The sequence below is a fragment of the Lactuca saligna genome, chromosome 6 (genome assembly GCF_052625555.1).
Source record: "Lactuca saligna cultivar CGN05327 chromosome 6, ASM5262555v1, whole genome shotgun sequence".
In the NCBI taxonomy this organism is placed as follows: Eukaryota; Viridiplantae; Streptophyta; class Magnoliopsida; order Asterales; family Asteraceae; genus Lactuca; species Lactuca saligna.
The window spans coordinates 180,424,283-180,445,156 of NC_136422.1; the positions used below are offsets into that span (position 1 = coordinate 180,424,283).

The 20,874-nt window shown below is 29.5% G+C and overlaps 2 protein-coding genes and 1 pseudogene across 3 annotated transcripts; 2 read left to right on the forward strand and 1 right to left on the reverse strand.

Moving 5' to 3' along the window:
* The first annotated feature begins 8,402 nt into the window (after positions 1-8,402).
* On the forward strand, positions 8,403-13,353 carry LOC145003158 (uncharacterized). The gene is made up of 12 exons (XM_078962293.1): positions 8,403-8,490; positions 8,566-8,727; positions 9,255-9,323; positions 9,882-10,227; positions 10,407-10,778; positions 11,004-11,149; positions 11,251-11,346; positions 11,515-12,061; positions 12,188-12,419; positions 12,500-12,647; positions 12,694-12,767; positions 12,907-13,353. Exons 1-12 carry the CDS (start codon positions 8,403-8,405, stop codon positions 13,351-13,353), a joined length of 2,727 nt encoding a protein of 908 aa, XP_078818419.1.
* Positions 13,354-13,647: 294 nt separating this feature from the next.
* Positions 13,648-14,232, forward strand: LOC145003160 (uncharacterized). The gene has a single exon (XM_078962294.1). It carries the CDS (start codon positions 13,648-13,650, stop codon positions 14,230-14,232), a length of 585 nt encoding a protein of 194 aa, XP_078818420.1.
* Positions 14,233-15,438: 1,206 nt separating this feature from the next.
* On the reverse strand, positions 15,439-19,584 carry LOC145003161 (uncharacterized; annotated as a pseudogene). Its single transcript, XR_013661879.1, has 5 exons — positions 19,440-19,584; positions 17,798-18,295; positions 17,354-17,497; positions 16,425-16,905; positions 15,439-16,200 (listed from the first exon to the last, which is right to left on the reverse strand). The product of XR_013661879.1 is annotated as an uncharacterized LOC145003161 (transcript).
* Positions 19,585-20,874: the final 1,290 nt, after the last annotated feature.

Sequence of the window (20,874 nt, forward strand, 5' to 3'; positions counted from 1 at the left end):
TCTAAAAAACAAACAGTTGTGAGATGAAAAGTGTTGCGCGTGTGCTGCGCCGCGCAGCAGTAAGAGGTTTAGAGGTTTTTTCCAAAAAACAAACAACACCTTATATTAGCAATAAAATATAAAATTTAACAAAAGTTTAATTTATTTATATTAATCATCATATATCTCATATATCTCAATTGATTGCATATTAAAATTATTGGGATGTGTATTTATTGGAATGTACATTCTGATTTATAATTACACAAAAATGCTAGACATTAGATATTTTCATTGTAAGTCAACCTCAATATATTTAATTTATATATTGTTTATTATCAATTTTTAGACTGTATTAAATCCTCGTAGATATAGTGTTTGGCATAACATACAAAAAACATATTTTATAATATTATATAAATTTTAAAAGTATATAATGTGTAATTTGAAACTATTTTAACAAATGATACACACACATACACACATATATATATATATATATATATATATATATATATATATATATATATATATATATATATATATATATATATATATATAACATAATGAAAACTGTTTATATATGGGTATAATATAAAACATTTATACAAATTAAAAGGGTTATATAGGAAATATTTAAAATGAACAGTTACAAATCAAAATTTCTATCAATCTATGAATCTACCTCTTCTAATAAACAAAACTTATAATTGACCACATGTCCCCTTTCTACATTGCACACTTGCCACGTGTCATCTATTCATTTAATCATATTTTCTAAATTTCAAAAAATTTATAAAACACAATAAATCTTAAAAAATCGTATAAACTGCATAACTCTAGGAAAAATCCCGATTTTTTTTTCATCTTTATCATTTTCGGATCATATAACATTCAAATTTCAAATTAAAAATCCATGTTATTTTGGAAACAATAACAATTTGCATTCAATTTCATTGACTGGATATCTTATCTTTTTTAGATTGTTTTCAATATTTAAATGAATCCCAAAAAATCAGGAATTTCAATATAATATTATAACTCCATTTATATTCTGCTTTCTCGTCTTCAACATCCATTCTCCTCTTCAATATTACAATTTCTGCATCTGCATTCTGCACGCTGTCGACATAACAAATCTGGTGAGTTCATCTTCATAACTCAAAATTTAAAACCATTTTGTGAAAATATATTAATACCAATGTAACTCTGTTTGCTAAGAAAATTTGTTATGAAATGATTATTCGCAATTTGTGTTTTGATATTCTTTGATGTTCTTTGAAGTTTTATCTTCATGTTTTTGTTTGACATAAAATGTTCCCAGGGGTATTTTAGTTTTTTATTGACGTTTTTTACTTTCGTTTTTTGTGTTTTGTTTTTCTATGAAATGTGATAGGTTGTTAATAAAAATGTACCCAACAACAACAAATTGATGATCAGTATGATTGTTAATGATCAACAATGTTGATATTGTTTTTGTATTTGAATGTGTGTGTTTTGATGTATAGATTACCAACTTGGTGATAAATTTTATATTGAAAGTTCTAGCATTAGCATTAAATACCACTCTGGTCATTTTATTTTTCTTAAAATTCAAACATATATATATATATATATATATATATATATATATATATATATATATATATATATATATATACTTTTTGGATGATTCAAGTTGATAAAGTTATGGTGATTTTAAGTTATTTTTGTTTTTGTTTATTTTTTTTGCATATAATAGCATCCTACTTTTGTGTGTGTGTGTTTTTACTTTTGTTTTTTCTAGAGGGCAAAATGGGCAGATGGGTGACATTTTCAAGGTTGTATTAGATAGAAAATGGTCCCAAATGTATTTTAGTCTTTAATTACTTTTTTGTTTTCTGTTTTGTCTAACAAATAACTTATTTATCCATACATCATTTATAAGTACTTTATGTAATTAATCATAACATAAGTTAAAAGTTCTTTTAGTGGAATCAATTATGTTTACCTTTTTGTTCATTTTGGTGATTTTTAGTTACATCACATTACTCAGTAAACTAATAATTTCAGGATTTATGGCTTTCAGTTTTTATATAATTGATATTTTTTTTATTTTATAATTTCGTTGTTCATCTTTATATATCAAGTAAACTTATTATAGTTTATATATGCTATATCAAGTGAACTATCCCCTCAAATATCTAAAAGAAAACTTTTTATTTGTTTTTTCAGTTTTGGTAAATAAAAAAATTGATACCAATACAGCTATAGAAATAAAAATAATCGAATAGACCGATAATTTTAACCTTTTAGTTTATTTTGGTGATTTTATGTTATTTTTAAGTTTTTTTTTGTTATATATGCTATTTGTTGTGTTGGACAGAAAATCGTCTCAGTGGTATTTGAGTCTTTAATTGGCTTTTTTGTTTTCTGTTTTGGCTCTCAGTTTTTATATAAGTGATTTTTTTTTTTTTGAATTTTGTTGTTCATCATTATATATCAAATAAACTTATTATAGGTTATATATGCTATTTGTTGTGTTGGATAGAAAATCGTCCCAGGGGCATTTTAGTCTTTAATTGACTTATTTATTTGTTGTGTTGGATAGAAAATCGTTATATAAGTGATTTTTTGTTGAATTTTGTTGTTCATATTTATATATCAAATAAACTTATTATAGATTATATATGCTATTTGTTGTGTTGGACTAGAAAATTGTCTTAGGGGTATTTTAGTTTTTAATTGAGTTTTTTGTTTTCTGTTTTGGCTCTCAGTTTTTATATAAGTGATTTTTTTTTTCATCTTTATATATAAAGTAAGCTTATTATACATTACATATGCTATTTCAAAATTTTGAGGGGATAGAGTAAATACAAGTTGTAATATTTATTCTCATTTCATTGACTTTTCTAATTATTTTTACAGATATGGCTACTTCAAAGATTACATTCATAAAAGACATTGACCTAATCAATTCGGATGTCACTATCAAAGTGAAAGTATTGAAGTTATGGACGCTCAATTCTAAATTTAATGATAACGAAAAGTACTCCATTGAAACGATTTTATTGGATGAACAGGTATATTCTTATTATTTTCCAAAAAAATATTGCATTTTATCATTCATTTTTTATAAATATCTTACATGATTACAATTTGATAATGTTGTCTTCTATAATGCTTAGGGATCTCTAATTCAAGCTAATGTTTTCCAAAACTTATTTTATAAGTTTGAAGAAAAGTCTTCGTGAGGGATTCGTTTATGAAATTACCACCGTATAGGTTGCAAAACACAATCCACATCCGAAATCTACCATCTTTTCTGATCTTCCAAATAAAATAACCTTCGTAAGGGAAACAAAACTTAAGAATTGTCTTGATTTCCCGAAAAATGTTTTCGGATTATCTTTTGTGGATTTTTAGAAAATTAATTCCAAGGTTATCCCAACCCAAAGATCTGTTGGTACGTTTTCATTTATTTAATAAATACTAATTATTTAATAGTCTGCCTAACATTATTTACTAATTTTATATTAATACACAATGAATGTCATAGATGTTATTGGCGTGGTTGTCTCCCGTACTACTATTATCCCCTCTCAGAAAAAAGACAAGCAGAGAATCCATCTTGAGCTCAAAAACTTAGAGTTAGAAAAATTTCAATTTGAATATTTGTTATTTATTATAATTTTTTATCACTTAATCTATAAATGTGTGTTTTTTGAGTGGTGTACTACTTAAGATCACTTTGTGGGGTCATTTTTCCAACAAAGTTTTTGATTATCTTGACAATCATAACACTGATGATTGTGTTGTTATAATTGTGCAGTTTGCAAAAATAAATGATTATAGAGATTTGTCACATAATAATTGTCAATTTATTTCTTATTATAAATATCTTTATAACATTTATTATGCTGTCTATAGGTAATATCGGTGTTGCAAGTTAATATGATGTCACAACTGCCTTCATCAACACTGATATTGATGAAATGAAACAGTTTAGAGAAAAGTTGGTTAGTTTCTTTTATGTTTATTTTTTGAACTTATTGATTTTTTGTATTTATGTTTACTTTGTTACTTTCTTTATAATAAACATTTGTTTTTTTATTATATGACATTATATCACACTGAAATATACTTATAATTAAATATTAATCAGGTTGGCTAAGGATAATGAATCTTCACAATCATGTGGTACCATCAGCTTGATTCAGACAAAACATATTTCAATCAATGATGATTAATTTCCTAAAAAATAATGATGTTAAGACAATTTACAAAAGTAAAGAACCTATCCAGGTAAATCAATTTTTTAGTTTTTTTTTTCTTTTGCATATAATAGCTTCCTGCTTTTTTGTTTTGTTTTTTTACTTTTGTTTTTTCTGGAGGGCAAAATGGGCAGATGAGTGACATTTTCATGGTTGTGTTGGACAGAAAATCGTCCCAGGGATATTCAAGTCTTTAATTGACTTTTTTGTTTTCTGTTTTGGCTCTCAGTTTTTATATAAGTGATTTTTTTTTTGAATTTTGTTGTTCATCTTTATATATCAAATAAACTTATTATAGATTATATATGCTATTTGCTGTGTTGGACAGAAAATTGTCCCATGGGTATTTTAGTCTTTGAATGACTTTTTTGTTTTTTGTATTGGCTCTTAGTTTTTATATAAGTGATTTTTTTTTTTTTAATTTTGTTGTTCATCTTTATATATCAAATAAACTTATTATAGATTATATATGCTATTTGTTGTGTTGGACATAAAATTCTCCCAGGGGTATTTTAGTCTTTAATTGAGTTTTTTGTTTTCTGTTTTGGCTCTCAGTTTTTATATAAGTGATTTTTTTTTTAAATTTTGTTGTTCATCTTTATATATCAAGTAAACCTATTATAATAGCATCCTACTTTCTATACAAACATATATTTATATATATTAATGTTTATGTTTGTTAACATCTTGCTTTTTTTTTGAAGCAGGTTGAAGAGTTCATCATTGTCGGTACTATAATAGGAATCTGCCAAGACAAACCTTGGTGTTACCAAAGTTGTCCCGATTGTCACGTAAGGAGGTTAAAATTCCGAATTGCAATGAAGATGTGAAACTTTACAAATGTACAAATGTTGAATGCAACAAGTCTACTAAAGTTCCTATCCTAAGGTTTTTTTTTAAATAAATAATTATGTTTTTCTCTTTTTAATTAAAGAATTTGAAATTGTTATAACTTTCTTTTTTAGATACATGATTCCAGTTTGTGTTCAAGACGATTCTGCTTCTACAATCTTAACTATGTTTGATCAGGAAGCATATGGGCTCTTGGGAATTTCAGCCAAAGATTTAGCAGAAAAACATACTAGGATACATTAGTAATACATTTTCAAATTTATTTATTTTTACCGTTCGACTCCAAATGTAATAGTTATTTTTACCATCTTTTCAGCTTGGATTAAGTTTGGGCATATATCCTCCTAAACTCAATTTTTTGAAAAACAAGCATTTAGCTTTTAAAGTGAGTGTCACGAAAGACAATGTGAGATTTCAAAATAGTGTCTACACAATCTCAAGGGTAACGGAGGAAAAGCAAATAATTGAGACTTTGGAGAGAAAGCTACTTTAGTTGCAGGTTATCATTTACTATCATTTGGATTTATTATGTAAATTTAAAATACCAATTACTATTATTTTAAAGTATTTACACATATATCACATATAAAACATATATTGTCGCATATATAGCCTACAACTTTAGAGTCTTTAAATGATGGACCATCCGACTCCAATTCCCAGGAAAAAATACTTACCAAGGTATAATTTAACACTAATATAATGCCATTATAAGTATTTTACTTCTTCATTTTTTACATAATATGTTTTCATTTTTTGTTTTAAGGATTGGGTTTCACATTCGGATGAAAATGTTACACCTATCTACCGGAGATATTTTGACACCAACAAGTTTTGATCATATAAAAAGTACTCCGATGAATTTAAAACGCAAATTTGAAGAAGTGTATGATGTGGAACAGTATTCGAATTCTTCATCAACAAAAGCACCACGTCTTTCAACTGGAACTGGAGAGGGGATCAAGCTTTTGATACCAAATGTTGAAAAATAAGAAGACAAACATTTTTTGAAACATTTTTTGCTTTAGCTTTATTTATAACTTCCCATGAAGTTTTTAATAATTCTTCAAACTTTGTGAATTAGTTATTATGACATTGTACTTTGAAAAGTACAATTGATTACTCTTTTGCATTGATGCATTTTAAGACATTTATGTTTGGTTTTGTTTTTAATTTTATTGAATATTGTTTTTTTTTTTCATTTCGTAACTATTTTGACATTGTATTTTGATATTTACAATTGACTACTATTTTAATTTTCTTTTCATATGAATATATTTCTGTCCCTAAATGTTTGTTATGAAATTTTATGCATTTCTTACAATTATCGAGTTTATCATTGTATGCAACAAATTTTATGTCTTTCATTTGTCTATTTTATGCCTTTCAATTTTGGTACTGATGATGTCTATAACTTCAATACATTTAAATAAAATAGAGGTTTTATTCCTTTTTTTTTTTTTTGGAAAAAACGATAATGTAAAGTTTCATTCCTTATTTCTAGAGGGCAAAATGGCAGATGTGTAACATATTCTTATATCTAACACATATATATTAATCATCATTTTTTAATCACTAATACAGATACATTGTTATATCTAACTGAAATTTGAGTGTTAGATACCCTTATTTAAAGCCTAAGGAAAACCTTATCTGATACTTTAACAAGAAAAATATATACATATGGAAATTTGTGAACTACAAAGTTTTTGTTTAAACTTGTGTAATGATATTGAACTGATTGAAGCACAATAAGTAGAAATTTATAAATGCTCATAAACACGTAAGTTAGAGAAAACTATACTGAAATTATTGTAGTGTGATAGTTTCTTCTCAACCTAATGAAAACAAAGATGCATCCTAACCCTAAGAAACAAACATATAATTAAAATTCCTATTATACCAATTTATAATCGTTTGATTTTATTACATTTTATACACCCCCTTAATATGAACACTGACTTATATTTAAAAATTCATTATTTTTGTTAATTTGAAAATACATGATAAAACACATAAACGGGAAATCGAATATAAAACCAAAATTTCACATGCTGTATTTTGAAATTTACGAACATCAACACTGAAATTTCAAATTTCGATTTTCAAGTTAAATCACCTAAACGGTTTAATAAACAAAAAAAAAATCTTCAATCTATTAAAACAATTATTTCTGCATCTTCTGCAAAAAAAAAAATGAAAATTAGGTTTTACCTTGATTCATCTTCATCAAAAGTCTTGCAGGATTAGAGCCATTAATTCTTGAAAACCTTTTATGTAGACCTCCATCCAGGTATCTTTCTTCTATACTATCTATTCATTCTCTTTCAAGACCAAAATCGGCATTGAGGTTGAAAAAAAAAAGTCATTATTGATACCTAATTGATCATTTTTACCACAAAAAGTCAGATCGAGTCTTCAGTTAGTAACCCTTTTATTCGCCTAGCACAAACTGACTCACCGATTCCACAATTAGCCGCCGTCGCTACCCTCTACATCTTCGTTTTGTCATTGCTTTCTTCTTTGCCAGTCAAAGTGTTTTGTTTGTCAATGTATGTTTTGGGTGAGCCACATAAGTTTAAAATAATACTAAATGTTGTGGTAAAATTGCTTTGTATCTATTCGAAAAAACTGATCTATTTAATATATGTAATATGTACATTCACATTTATATATATATTTTTAATTTTTTTATAACTATGCAGATTAATACTTTTAAAATGATAACTTCATATATGTTATTAATTAACAAATATGATATTATATGCAAAAATAATTATAATAATAACAATTTTCATATGTATAATCCAATGTAATTTTTATTGTGATTATTTAACTCTCCATATATTCTTATAACATTTTTACATGTATATATATCATCTTTTTTTAACATTTATATAATTTTTTTTTTCAGATTTAACGAATAATATAGACTATAGTCATGCTAAAGAAAAGAGAAAACTTAGAAAAATATATTTGGATAAAAAAAATCCAAAATTTATTTTTCTACTTCAGTCCCTGATAATTCATCAACCGTACATGTTTTAAACAAGAAACAGAATGGTGATAGTATCAATTTTGTTTTTTATCAAACTTTTACTGTTGTCAAGATTATTATACGAACGAATTACATATCAATCTCTTAAAACGATTTATAAATCCTTTTATGTATCTTGAAACATTTTAAGTTTTTCATTATATTTTGAATACATTTTATTGTAATATTATTATTATTGTCTTTGTTACTTTTGTTTTATAGAACGAATGGACATGTAATATAATTATGTTAGAGAGAGAAGAAAGATTAGAAAGTTATATATGGATAATAGAAAATCCAAAAGAATCTCCACCGCATCAACCGTTCAAAGTCCATATAATTTAGATGTTTTGAACATGCACATCGATGGTAATCGGTTTTCATACCTTCATTTCTTATAAATAATTACATATTTTTTTAACAAATGTTTACATTGTATAACAGACATGTGCAATCCTTCTGGACAACTGCTACCTTCAACGAGCTCAAAAAATGTTGGTAAAGAAAATACAAGCAACTATAAATCGTTTTCAAATCAACAAAGAAGCTTACAATCTCTTTCTTTAATTCTAAATGTTAGAACACTATTATCTAATATTTCCAATGGTATGAGTTCTTTTTTACAACCTACTATCCAAATCTTACTATTTTCGAGATTATTATATGAACAAATTACATATCAATCTCTTAAAACGTTTTTTTAAAATCTTTTTAAGTATCTTGAAACATTTTTAATTTTCCATTATATTTTGAATACATTTTATTGTAATATTTTTATCGTTTCGTTACTTTTGTTTTATAGAACGAATTGACATATATTATAATTATGCTAGAGAGAGAAAAAGATTAGAAAGTTATATTTGGATAATAGAAAATCCAAAAGAATCTCTACCGCATCAATTATTCAAAGTCCCTATAATTCTAATGTTTTCAACATGCACATCCACGGTGATCGTTTTCCATTTCTTATATATATATATATATATATATATATATATATATATATATATATATATATATATATATATATATATATATATATATATATATATATATATATATGTTTCATACCTTGAATTCTTATAGATAATTATATATATATTTTTTTAACAAATGTTTATATTGTATAACAGAAATGTGCAATCCTTGTGGAGAGTTTCTACCTTCAAACAACTCAAAAAATGTTGGTAACGAAAATACAAGTAACTATAAATCGTTTTTATATCAACAAAGAAGCTTACAATCTCCTTCTTCAATTCGAAATGTTAGAACACCATTATCTAACATTTCCAATGGTATGAGTAATTTTCTACCAACTATTATTACTGTCATTCATTAAGTGTACAAAAATTATAGCAGAAATTATACTGTCTAATTCTTTTATCGTTTTTTATAGGTATATATAGTTCTTATAATAACATCCAAACACCAATATCAAATAATAGACATCACTCTTTCTTTTCCAATGACATGCAATCCATCGACTCCTCGACTATAATTCAACCTTCTTCTTCTGATAATTTAACAAGATGAACCCAGAAATTAAAAAGGAAGCCTACCAACATATCTGCAATTCCTATGTTTGACTTTACAATACACGGAGAAGTTAATGATCAACATACCCATGCAAACATAGCTAAAGGTGTATCAAAAGGTAACCATCACAATAAAAAAGTTATTTGGATTTATTATTATCTTAAATTCATGCAATTGTTACAGCTACATAGATTGTTATATTTGACATTGATTTTTTTAAACAGATTACATTGATCATGGTGACCAGAATGTTGTATGTCAAATATGTAATGCAAAGTTATGGACAGCTGAATCTATTAGAGGAAAAGATAAACAGAATACAAGTTTTTCACTATGTTGTGGTTATGGCAAGGTTGAGTTGCCAGATTCTAAAAAAGCACCACCAAGTTACCTAAATCTTTTTTGTTCAATAGATTCTAAATCCAAATACTTCATTAACAACATTCATCATTACAATTCAATGTTCTCATTTACCTCAATGGGTGGAAAAGTTGATGCATCCATTAATAGTGGAAAAGCTCCATTCATATTCAGACTTGACGGTCAAAATTATCATAGAATTGGAAGTTTGTTACCCTCAAATTGAGCTCAACCAAAATTCTCTGAGTTATACATATATGATACCGATAATGAGGAGTCAAATAGGCAAACAATTTTTGGGTACATATTCACACATATCAAAATTATTTTATGTTCTTTCATTATTTTTCATTACAACAATTAACATTTAAATTACATTTTATTTGAAGTCGACAACAAGATGCATCTACATCAACTTGTGATTCAGTTGATCTTCAGATTATACACAATTTGAAACTTATGTTGGATTCAAATAATGTGTTGGTTCAGACTTATAAGATAGTGAGAGATTGTTTCCACGACAATCCTCACATTGACCATAAGTTACGCCTTATTGGAAAAAGGATACAAGATGGAAGGACATATAGTTTACCGTCTGCATCTGAAGTTGTTGCTCTAATTGTTGGAGACATTGATGATTCTTTTCAAAATAGAGATATCATTGTAAAAAATTCACCGGGCTCTCTTCAACGTATTAGTGAATTACATCCTTTTTATTTGGCTCTTCAGTATCCACTACTCTTTCCATATGGCGATGATGGGTATAGAGTACACATCCTTCATCGAGGTCTAACAAGTTCAACCAGCAGAAAGCGCCCTAACTGTACAATGAGAGAATTTTTTGCTTATAGAATTCAAGATAGGATTAATAGCTTCTCATTAATTCTTAATTCATGAAGGCTTTTCCAACAATTTTTGGTTGATGCTTATACAATGATCGAAAGTGAGAGACTTTTTCTCGTATGGAAAAAATAAAAAAATCTTAGATGTGCATCCTACGAACATCTTCGCAATGTACAAGATCAAGGGAAAACAACTTTTTCCAACACCGAACAACGTGTTATCTTACCTTCTTCTTTTACTGGTGGTGCACGTTACGTGCAACAGAACTATTTGGATGCTATGTCCCTTTGTAAATGGTTTGGATATCCAGATTTTTTTATAACTATAACATGCAATCCAAAATGGCCTGAAATCAAAAGGTTTCTTAAAGACACAAATTTCAAACTGAAGACAGGCCGGATATTCTGTGTAGGATATTTAAAATAAAGCTTGATGCAATGATTAAAGACTTGCGAGAGAAAAAATTATTCGGAAAAGTTCAAGGAGGTATGTCTGAGTTTAACATTTCAATTTTACCATCTTCATATTTATAGTATAAATACTATCATACTTAACAAAATTATTACATTTCATTTATTATTTATCTTTTTATTATCTATTTACATTACTGACTTTTTTTATTTTTTATTTTACTTTCCTTAAAAAAAATTATAGTTGTTTATACAATCGAGTTTCAAAAGCGCGGACTACCTCATAGTCATATATGTCTCTTTTTGCACTCCGATGACAAACTCCGTACTGTTGAACAAATTGATAAGTATATTTCGACCGAGATTCCAAACATTAATGAAGATCCTGATTTGTATTCACTTGGTAGCGAGTTCATGATGCATGGTCCTTGTGGTGCTGAAAATATGAAATGCCCATGCATGGTTGATAATAAGTGTTCAAAAAACTTTCCGAACAAATTCTCCAATGAAACTTCAATTGATGAAGACGGTTTTCCGATTTATAGGAGACGAAATGATGGATGTTTTGTTGAAAATTCTGGTGTCAAATTGGATAACAGACATGTTGTTGCTTATAACAAAGACCTTTTGAAAAGATATCAAGGACACATTAATGTTGAGTGGTGTAATCAAGCTGGTTCTATAAAATATTTATTCAAATATATCAATAAAGGTCCTGACAGAGCTACACTTGTTGTCATACAATCGAACAATGAAAGTGCTACTGATAATTCAGTAGAAGAAATCAAAGAGTATTATGATTGTAGATATATATATATATATATATATATATATATATATATATATATATATATATATATATATATATATGCATGTGAAGCATCATGGAGAATTTTTGGTTATGATATTCATTATAGGTATCCTTCTGTGGTTAGGCTTCCTTTTCATCTTCCTGGTCAACAACAAGTTATTTTTGATCCAGATGATGATATCGAGAATATCCTTGACAAACCGTCTGTTGCATCTTCAATGTTCACATATTGGCTTGAGTGTAACAAGATCTATAAACAAGCTCGAGATCTTACTTATGTTGAATTCCCTACAAAGTTTGTGTGGAAAGCTAATTCACGGAAATGGGAACCAAGGGAAGTAGGATTTTCAATTGGGAGAATTCATGTGTTTCACCTAAACTTGGTGAAGCATATTTCTTAAGAATTTTTTTAAACAAGGTTAGAGGTCCAACATCTTTTGAAGATATCCGAACAGTAAATCGAGAAATATGTCCTACTTTTAGAGATGCATGTGACGCTTTAGGGCTTCTAGACGATGATAAAGAGTATATTGAAGCTATTAAAGAAGGAAGCCATTCAGCTACTTGTTATTAACTACGGTCATTATTTTTAATGATGTTGATCTCTGATAGTTTGGGAAGACCAATATTTGTTTGGGAAAATACATGGGAATACCTTTCAGACGGAATTCTTTACAATCAACGACGTCGGTTAAAGTCTCCTAGTATAATACTTAGCTTTTATTACTTTAACATTTTTTATATAAACCGTATATTTGTATTTTTTTTTTCTAAATTTATATTTACCATTCTACAAATTTATCCTTTACTGATCATCAATTGAAGAACTTGACTTTGTTTGAGATTGAATCATTTCTACTTCGTAACAATTCCACCCTCAAGAACTTGCCTTACCCAGATTTTGATTGTGTATCTTCTTATAATAATCGTTTGATTGCTGAGGAGTTATCTTATGACATCACAAGTCTTCAAAACGAATTTCAAACAGTGATTGTTTCATTAACAAATGAACAACGAGGTGTTTTTAAGGATGTAATGGCAGCAATTGAAGATAATAAAGGAGGTGTGTTTTTTGTTTATGGTTATGGTGGAACAGGCAAAACCTTTCTTTGGAAGACTTTATCAATAGCTATCAGATCTAAAGGTCAAATTGTTTTGACTGTTGCTTCAAGTGGTATTGCTTCTTTGTTACTAATCGGAGGTAGAACATCACACTCTCGCTTTGGTATTCCATTAAATCTTACTGAAAATTCAATTTGTTCTATAAATTGAGACAGTGATGCCTCCAAATTACTAAAACAAACATCGCTAATTATTTAGGATGAAGCACCGATGGTTCATAAGCATGCATTTGAAGCATTGGATCGCACTTTAAGGGATGTTTTAAGTTTTGGGAACGTTAGGAACTCACATATCCCGTTTGGAGGTAAAGTAATCGTATTTGGAGGTGATTTTAGACAGATTCTACCAGTTGTTCCTAATGGTAGTAGATAAGAAATTGTCAACGTGTCGTTAAGTTCTTCATATATATGGACAAATTGCAAAGTTTTAAAATTAACGAAGAACATGAGGTTGACTGTTGGAAAAGATCCGTCTGAAATACAACAAACAAGGTTATTTGCAAATTGGCTCTTGGATATAGGAGAGGGAAATGCTGGTGGTTCTAATGATGGTGATGCAGTTATTCGTATTCTTGAATATCTTCTTATTACCCAATCTTCTAATCCTATCGGTTCATTAATTGAGTTTGTATATCCATCACTTCTTGACAACTTGAACGATCCCAAATATTTTGAAGAAAGATCAATACTTGCACCGAAAAATGAAGTTGTACAAGAAATAAATGATCGTCTGCTTTCATCGTTTCCTGGAGAAGAAAAAGAATACCTCAGTTCAGATAGCAGCTGCCAAACAGGGTTTATTCATGATCAGTTTGATGAGAGTTTATATTCACCTGATGTTCTAAATGGACTTAAAATCTCCGGTTTGCCAAACCATAAGTTGATTTTAAAGGTTGATGTTCCGGTTATGTTACTAAGAAATATCGACCAAAAAAATGGGTTATGTAATGGTACTAGACTTCAGGTCGTATCATTGGGTAATCGCATCATAGAAACAATGGTCTTAACTGGAAGTAACATTGGACATTGAGTTTTTATTTCAAGGTTGTCTTTAACACCTTCAGACAACAAAATTCCATATAAGTTCAAAAGGAGACAATTTCCCCTAGCGGTTTGTTTTGCTATGACCATAAATAAAAGTCAGGGCCAATCGTTAAAAAGGGTTGGGTTGTTTTTGCGAGAACCGGTTTTCTCACACGGTCAGTTATACGTTGCTTTATCTAGAGTAAAGAGTAGAGAAAGATTGAAGTTATTGATTTTAGATAAGAATGGTAATTTGACTAATAAAACTTCCAATGTTGTGTTCAAGGAAGTATTTCAAAATCTATGTTGAAGTTTATGTTTACTTTTTTTTAAATCAAATAAAATTGTACTACTTACCATCCACAATCAAATGCTTTTTTATATTTATTAATTTTTTTGTACTATATAAAATTTCTAACTTACATCCCTTTCCACGGGTTTTAACCTAGTAAAATAATAAATATCAAGTTGGTTATAATTACATTATAAAATCCCCGGGTTTTACACATGATTTTGTAGGAAAGTCATGGTCAACGTCAGCTTCAAAAATTCCCCATGTGACCTTTTTTGCTCGAAAGCTACTTCGATAATACATGTGGTCGAATTTTAATGGCACCAACAAGTAAAGATTGAACTGATAAATTTTAGTTACCGTCAACGGTTATAAAGATTGCAACGTAAAACATATAATCTCTACTTGTAAATCTTAAACTTACAACTCTTTAATTTATTATTATTATTATTATTTTTTCTTTCAAGTTTAGCTTTAAAATAGATTTAGTATTTATTAATTTGTGGATGTCACATCTTTCTATAATAAGTCTGGTTACCCTCCCAAACCTAGCCTCCACGGGTTAATGAACCACCATAGGATACAACAATGGATGAGCAACGATTGTTTTTCAGCGGATGGGCAACAGTTAGTTTCCAATGATTAGGCAGCGGTTGATTTCCAACGGATGAGCAGCAAAAAATTGGAACTGCAGTAGCAGCATCGGCTCAATCATCTATGAAAGAAGCAGCTGGAAATCTTCAGCAGATAATTAACGTTTTTTTTCTTAGAAAAGAGTGGCTAATGAAAGGAACACCCATGCCATTAGAATTTTTATATATAAGGACTAGACATAGTTCTCTTAACTAAACAATAAGGTTATTAAATCAAGGTTTGAGAAGGGTGGCTCTTAAAATTTTCAGCTAATAAGAATAGGTCATTGAGTAGTGGGTTTATGAATTGACACCCTCATTAAAGTGTAAGCGACAATACTCATTATAGTACATCTTGGAAAAAAACATTACTACAATTTCAATAACCAGATAAAGGACATAATAGATGTACTATTCACCTTTTACAAGGATTTCAATAGTAAAGCATATGTGTCTTGGGCTTAAATAGATACCTAGACTGATACGTGGAATGATACACATCCCCTAGAAGCCTAAACTGCAATATCGCAAATAAAATCACCGGAATAGAAGCCAACCCCGCCACAATGATAGGCACCCATTTCAAATGCTTGTTATAAAGCACAAAAAAACTCGCACCAAAAGCAATCATCATGGTCACAATTGAAAGAAAAAGCGTTGCAAGACCAGACATTAGCTTTTTGGGTAACGATTCCAAGAAATCACGTTCAGCATAACGAGACGTGAGAATGGATAAGAATATGAGCACTGAGGTGGAAGAGAATATTAAAGAAAATGCATCTGCGATCACAAAGATAATGAGTGTTGGTTTGTGGCGGAAAAAAGGAATGCCGCTGTTTTGGTTGTAACCGCCGGGGAGGGTAAAAGCAGCGGCAAACACGATGGTGGCGATGAGAGTTGCCACCACCATACACTGAGCAGAAGTGTTCTTCATCCAATCTTCGCTTTTGGCAACGAGTGTTTCGTGCTTTTTGGTGAATAAGTCGTGTGGTGTCTCCCCCTGAGCGTTTTTTCTTTGTCTGTGATTAGGTTGGATCATCCGCTCGACCTCCTACAACATGTATATATCATGATATATTATCAAGTCACTTTTATTAGGGAAAATTAGAGGAAATAACATTGTTTTTTGGGTAAGGAAATGCAAGTGCATTGCTATTATGGTTCCATTATCAATTATAAATAATAAAGAAAATGGGCTTAATGGGTCAAGTCGAATTTCCTTAACTTTCTTTATCAAGTCGTTATGTATGCATTAAGTCAAAAAGAAACACCAACCTTGAACCATAATAACTCCCGTTGCATTTGTAGGCGACTCCTGACACGTTTTGAAATCGTTTCGGCTTAGCACTCTTGGCAACTAAATGCAACATATTATTCCCATTTTTGTCCTTAATTGGAGTAATTAAATCTTTCCTTGAGCCAATCTCATATAACAAATTATAGATCTTTGCATGACGACGTTTAATAGCTATGTGGAATATAGTTTGCCCTTTGTCATCGAGCTTCCATATTAAATCCGGATATGACCGAATGAGCTCAATTATAAACCTAGTGTTGCCCATTTTTGCAGCAATAAAAAGTACTTGAGAAGGGTAGGTTTTAATTATACCCCCTTGCTTTTGAACTTCCAAAGGTGGCCCTCGTATTATATCATCAATCTCGCTCTTGGGCATTTTTGTTATTTTTTTCCATAGTATTTTTAATAATTGAAGAGCTTCACTTTCCTTTTCTGCACGTCCTATATTCACGTGAAAGACTGCAAAAACCGAAAGCAATAAGCAAAAATTAGTTTCTATAAAAACCTTTGGACCAAAATCATAACGAAAATAAAAACTTGAACAAAATTTTAAAAAAAGAAAAGTTGGAGATATTTGGGACAACCATCATGGTTGATTATCTCTTAATGTAATAAAGTGTGTAAAATGTTGTTTTCTAGACATTTGGTATAAGTTCGTTTACTTAATCCATTTTGAAACCATATTTAACATAGTAATTATTTATAAAAAAAAGAAAATCCAAAAAGGGACGAAAAAATAAGTATTCTTTAAAAACATGCTTTAATATCATTCCAATTGTTAAAAAAACATTTTATTATTCGATTTAGTAACAAAAAAAAAGGTTTATTATTATTATTCTTGTTATTGGTATTATTGTAAAAAATTAAAAACAGAGCAAAGATAATAAACTAGCAAGCATATACTTACTTGACTTGATGATTCTGACAACAATATGTGATTTTCTCTCTTTAAATGCATGAGTCTTTTGAGCTAAAACTAAGAGTACATCTGTGAGTAATCTTTGTTCGGCACACAGGTCAGGGCAATCATTCACTATTTTAATAGCAACATCTACAAAAGAATAATATATATAAGAAAAAGATACAGAAGACTTAAATGCAAGAAATAGCAAAGTAATTATTATATTCATTATTTCATCTTATTTTGAAAAATCTATACCCAATTATAGCAATATCATCCAAATATGAAATGATTTCTAGTTGCTATAAGTGGATAGATTTTTCAAAGTATAATGTTCTTAGAAAAATATTGATAAGAGAATGTTGAAATGAAAGTACATTGCTACTTCTTTCATTTAGGAGAAATGACAAACCAATAACAACTAACAAGAATTTTGTTAAAACAACTTACCAAAGATATCAACTTCAACACATTTTTGTAGAAGCCAACCCGGATTCTCATGACTCCAAAATTGACCCGATAGTCTATTAGAATTCGCATACAGATATCTAACCATATCAGGCTTTTCAAATAAAGCAGCGAGACAGAGTGGCATTGTTCTATAACGACCAGGGATTTCTATCACATCCCTGTTCTTTTTCACCATTATCATTGCTATTTTCACGTTTCCTGCTGCAACTGCTGAACCAAGGGCAGTATTGTAACTTTTATTTTGTAGTTCCAAATCATTCTTTTCCATCAAATTCACTAAATTTTCCACAAATTCTTCCACGGCTTTGGTGCTTTCTGCTGATGCTGCAATGTGAAGGGGTGTTTCGTAATTTTCAGTGATAGCAAAACGTATCAATTCTGGTTGTTAGTCAAGGATGGGTTTTGCAGCTTTCCAATTGCCTATGATTGACGCTTCATAAAGTGGAATACCAATCTTGTTGTAGTCTTCTCTTCTTCCTTCAAATTTCAAAAAGCAGGTTTGAATTATATTGGGTACTTGTATCTGAAATCCCTAGATAGAAGTATAGAACTGTAATCCAACCTTTGAGTTAGTAAATCTAAATGGGGTTCAAAACCATTAGGGGATTGCAGAAGGAATAGAGAAAGTTAGTTGTAAACATTAGGGGTGAGCACAAACCAAACCGAAATACCCGCAAAAACCGAAGCCGAAACAAAAACCGATGGTGCGGTTTTTAATTTTGAAAAACCGAAAATTACGGTGCGGTTCGTTTTTATGTTTAATAGCAGCACCAAATTAACCGAAAGAACCGCAAACCGCATAATTTAATATATTATTGAAATACTTATAATAATTATATTTATTTGATAAAAATAAATTAGTATGTCGAAGTTAGACAATGTTGAAATTTATCAATTTTATCATCTTATGATTTTTATTGTTTAGTTTTTGTTGCGTAAATGGTTGTTAGTAAATGTTAGACATATTGTTAATTGTTTGAATGAAATGAATTCAATATAACATAATAAAATGCTAACTTGAAAGAATAAAAATGGACCTAAATTGTGATTTATTTGCAATGAAAATCTAGAAATAAATGAAAGTCGACTAGATTTTTGGGTTTCAACATGAAAAACCATACCCTTTTAACCGGAAAAACGCACTACCTCATTTTGTGGTTAAAAACCGAAACCGCACCGAAATAACCGAAAAATTGCAAAAATAACCGCAAAACTGAACCGAATCAAAACCGCAATTTTTGGTTTTTGGTTTTAAAAAACTGCAATTTGCGGTTGCGGTTGCGGTTTTATACAAAAACCGCACCATGCTCACCCCTAGTGTGTATATATATATATATATATATATATATATATATATATATATATATATATATATATATATATATATATATATATATATATATATATATATATATATATATATATATATATATGACTTCAGCATTTTTCCTGAAATACCCTTTTTTCCTTGTGTATTCTCACTGAAAAACCTTTCTTATAAGAAATCCATCCCCAAATTCCAAAACTTACAAATTTACTTTACTTTATTTTAATTTTCAAATTGTGTAGAGTAGTATTTTGTAAAATTTCAGTTAAAGTTATATACTTATAATTGTACTACCTGTAAATAGATCTGATCGAGGTAGATTCGGTGATGGTGGCATTGGTGGTGGCACTGGTGGAGGAACAATCGGAATGGCCATTTGGTTCTGTTGATGGTGGTGGTAGGTTACTCCAGGACCTGAGCTTCTAGTTGCGATATTCATCTCTCCGGTTGCTTACTTCCCTACACCGTCATAGTGATTATATAATCACCAAAATCGAATCACAAAAACATGAAAGTGATGAATCGATGCATTTGAAGAATAAAAATACCTGAGATTAATTCTTAATTCAAGTGATATTAATCCAGAGCAAACTTTTTTTTTTTTTTTCCAATGAATGTTGAGTAGATGGAAGAGTAATGGGTTCAGACATGATTTGTAGCGAAGTAATGGTCAACGTCAACGTCGATAAGAATTCCCCTGGCGACCTTAATTTTTAGCCATGAAAATATACACGTGCTCAGAAAAACCCTATATATTATACCTTAATGCTTAAAAAAAAACCCCTATATAATCTTTTTGTACGAATTAACCATTATGCTTTCTAAATTTGATTGTTTTCATGCTATATATGTGACCGGTTAGACAAAGCTACCGGTAACACAGCTTTTGTGGTGGTTTGAAGGTATAGTGGTGTATGAGGTAGCGATTCAAGGTGGTTTTCTGTTCTTGTTCTTAGCTATAACAGGTAAGTGTTTATGGTGGGTAAAATGGAGGTATAAGGTGGTGAGGTTTGTGAGGAAGATGATGAATAGTACTGGGTGCTACGTGTTCTTCATGCAGGAGGTTTTAGTTAAGGTGGCTTGATGGAAGTGGTTTACGTGTTCTTGGTGATAATAGGTGAAGTCTACGTGGGTTTGAAGAAATATAAGGTGTATGTGTTCTTCACTATTCATCATCCTCTTCATCTCCGCAACTGCAAAAAAAAAAAAAAAAAAAAAAAAAGAGAGAGAGAGAGAGAGAACCGAACAGCCTCCTTTTTTCTCTGTTTACACCACCTCCTATACAACCGTGATCACCCCGAATACCCCTGTTTCGCTTGAAGCAAAGATGATCTGAGTGTGATTTAAGTTTTTTAATAGACCTGTTGAAAAGTCAATCTTGTTACATTCAGAATCCAAGAACATGGAACACAAGATCTTTAATCGCAAATATAAGAGCAGATTGCAGAAGTATTTTGAGCACCTTTCCAATGCAGAAAGATATTTCTCATATGTAGAATATTGAAGCCTGCCTCCACCTCCAGTGGATGCAGTAAGAAACCCAAAATGTATTTACTGACTATTAATTACATTTTCAATTAATAGCCACAGCTAGAGCTATTCTGGAAAAGGCCTCAATCCCCACTGTTGGATCCTCATCTATCTGCATGCACAGTTATCCAAATTGTTCAATCTAAGGTCTACCTTAACTGTGAATGAATGAAAAACTGAAAATTACAAGTCTGAGAAG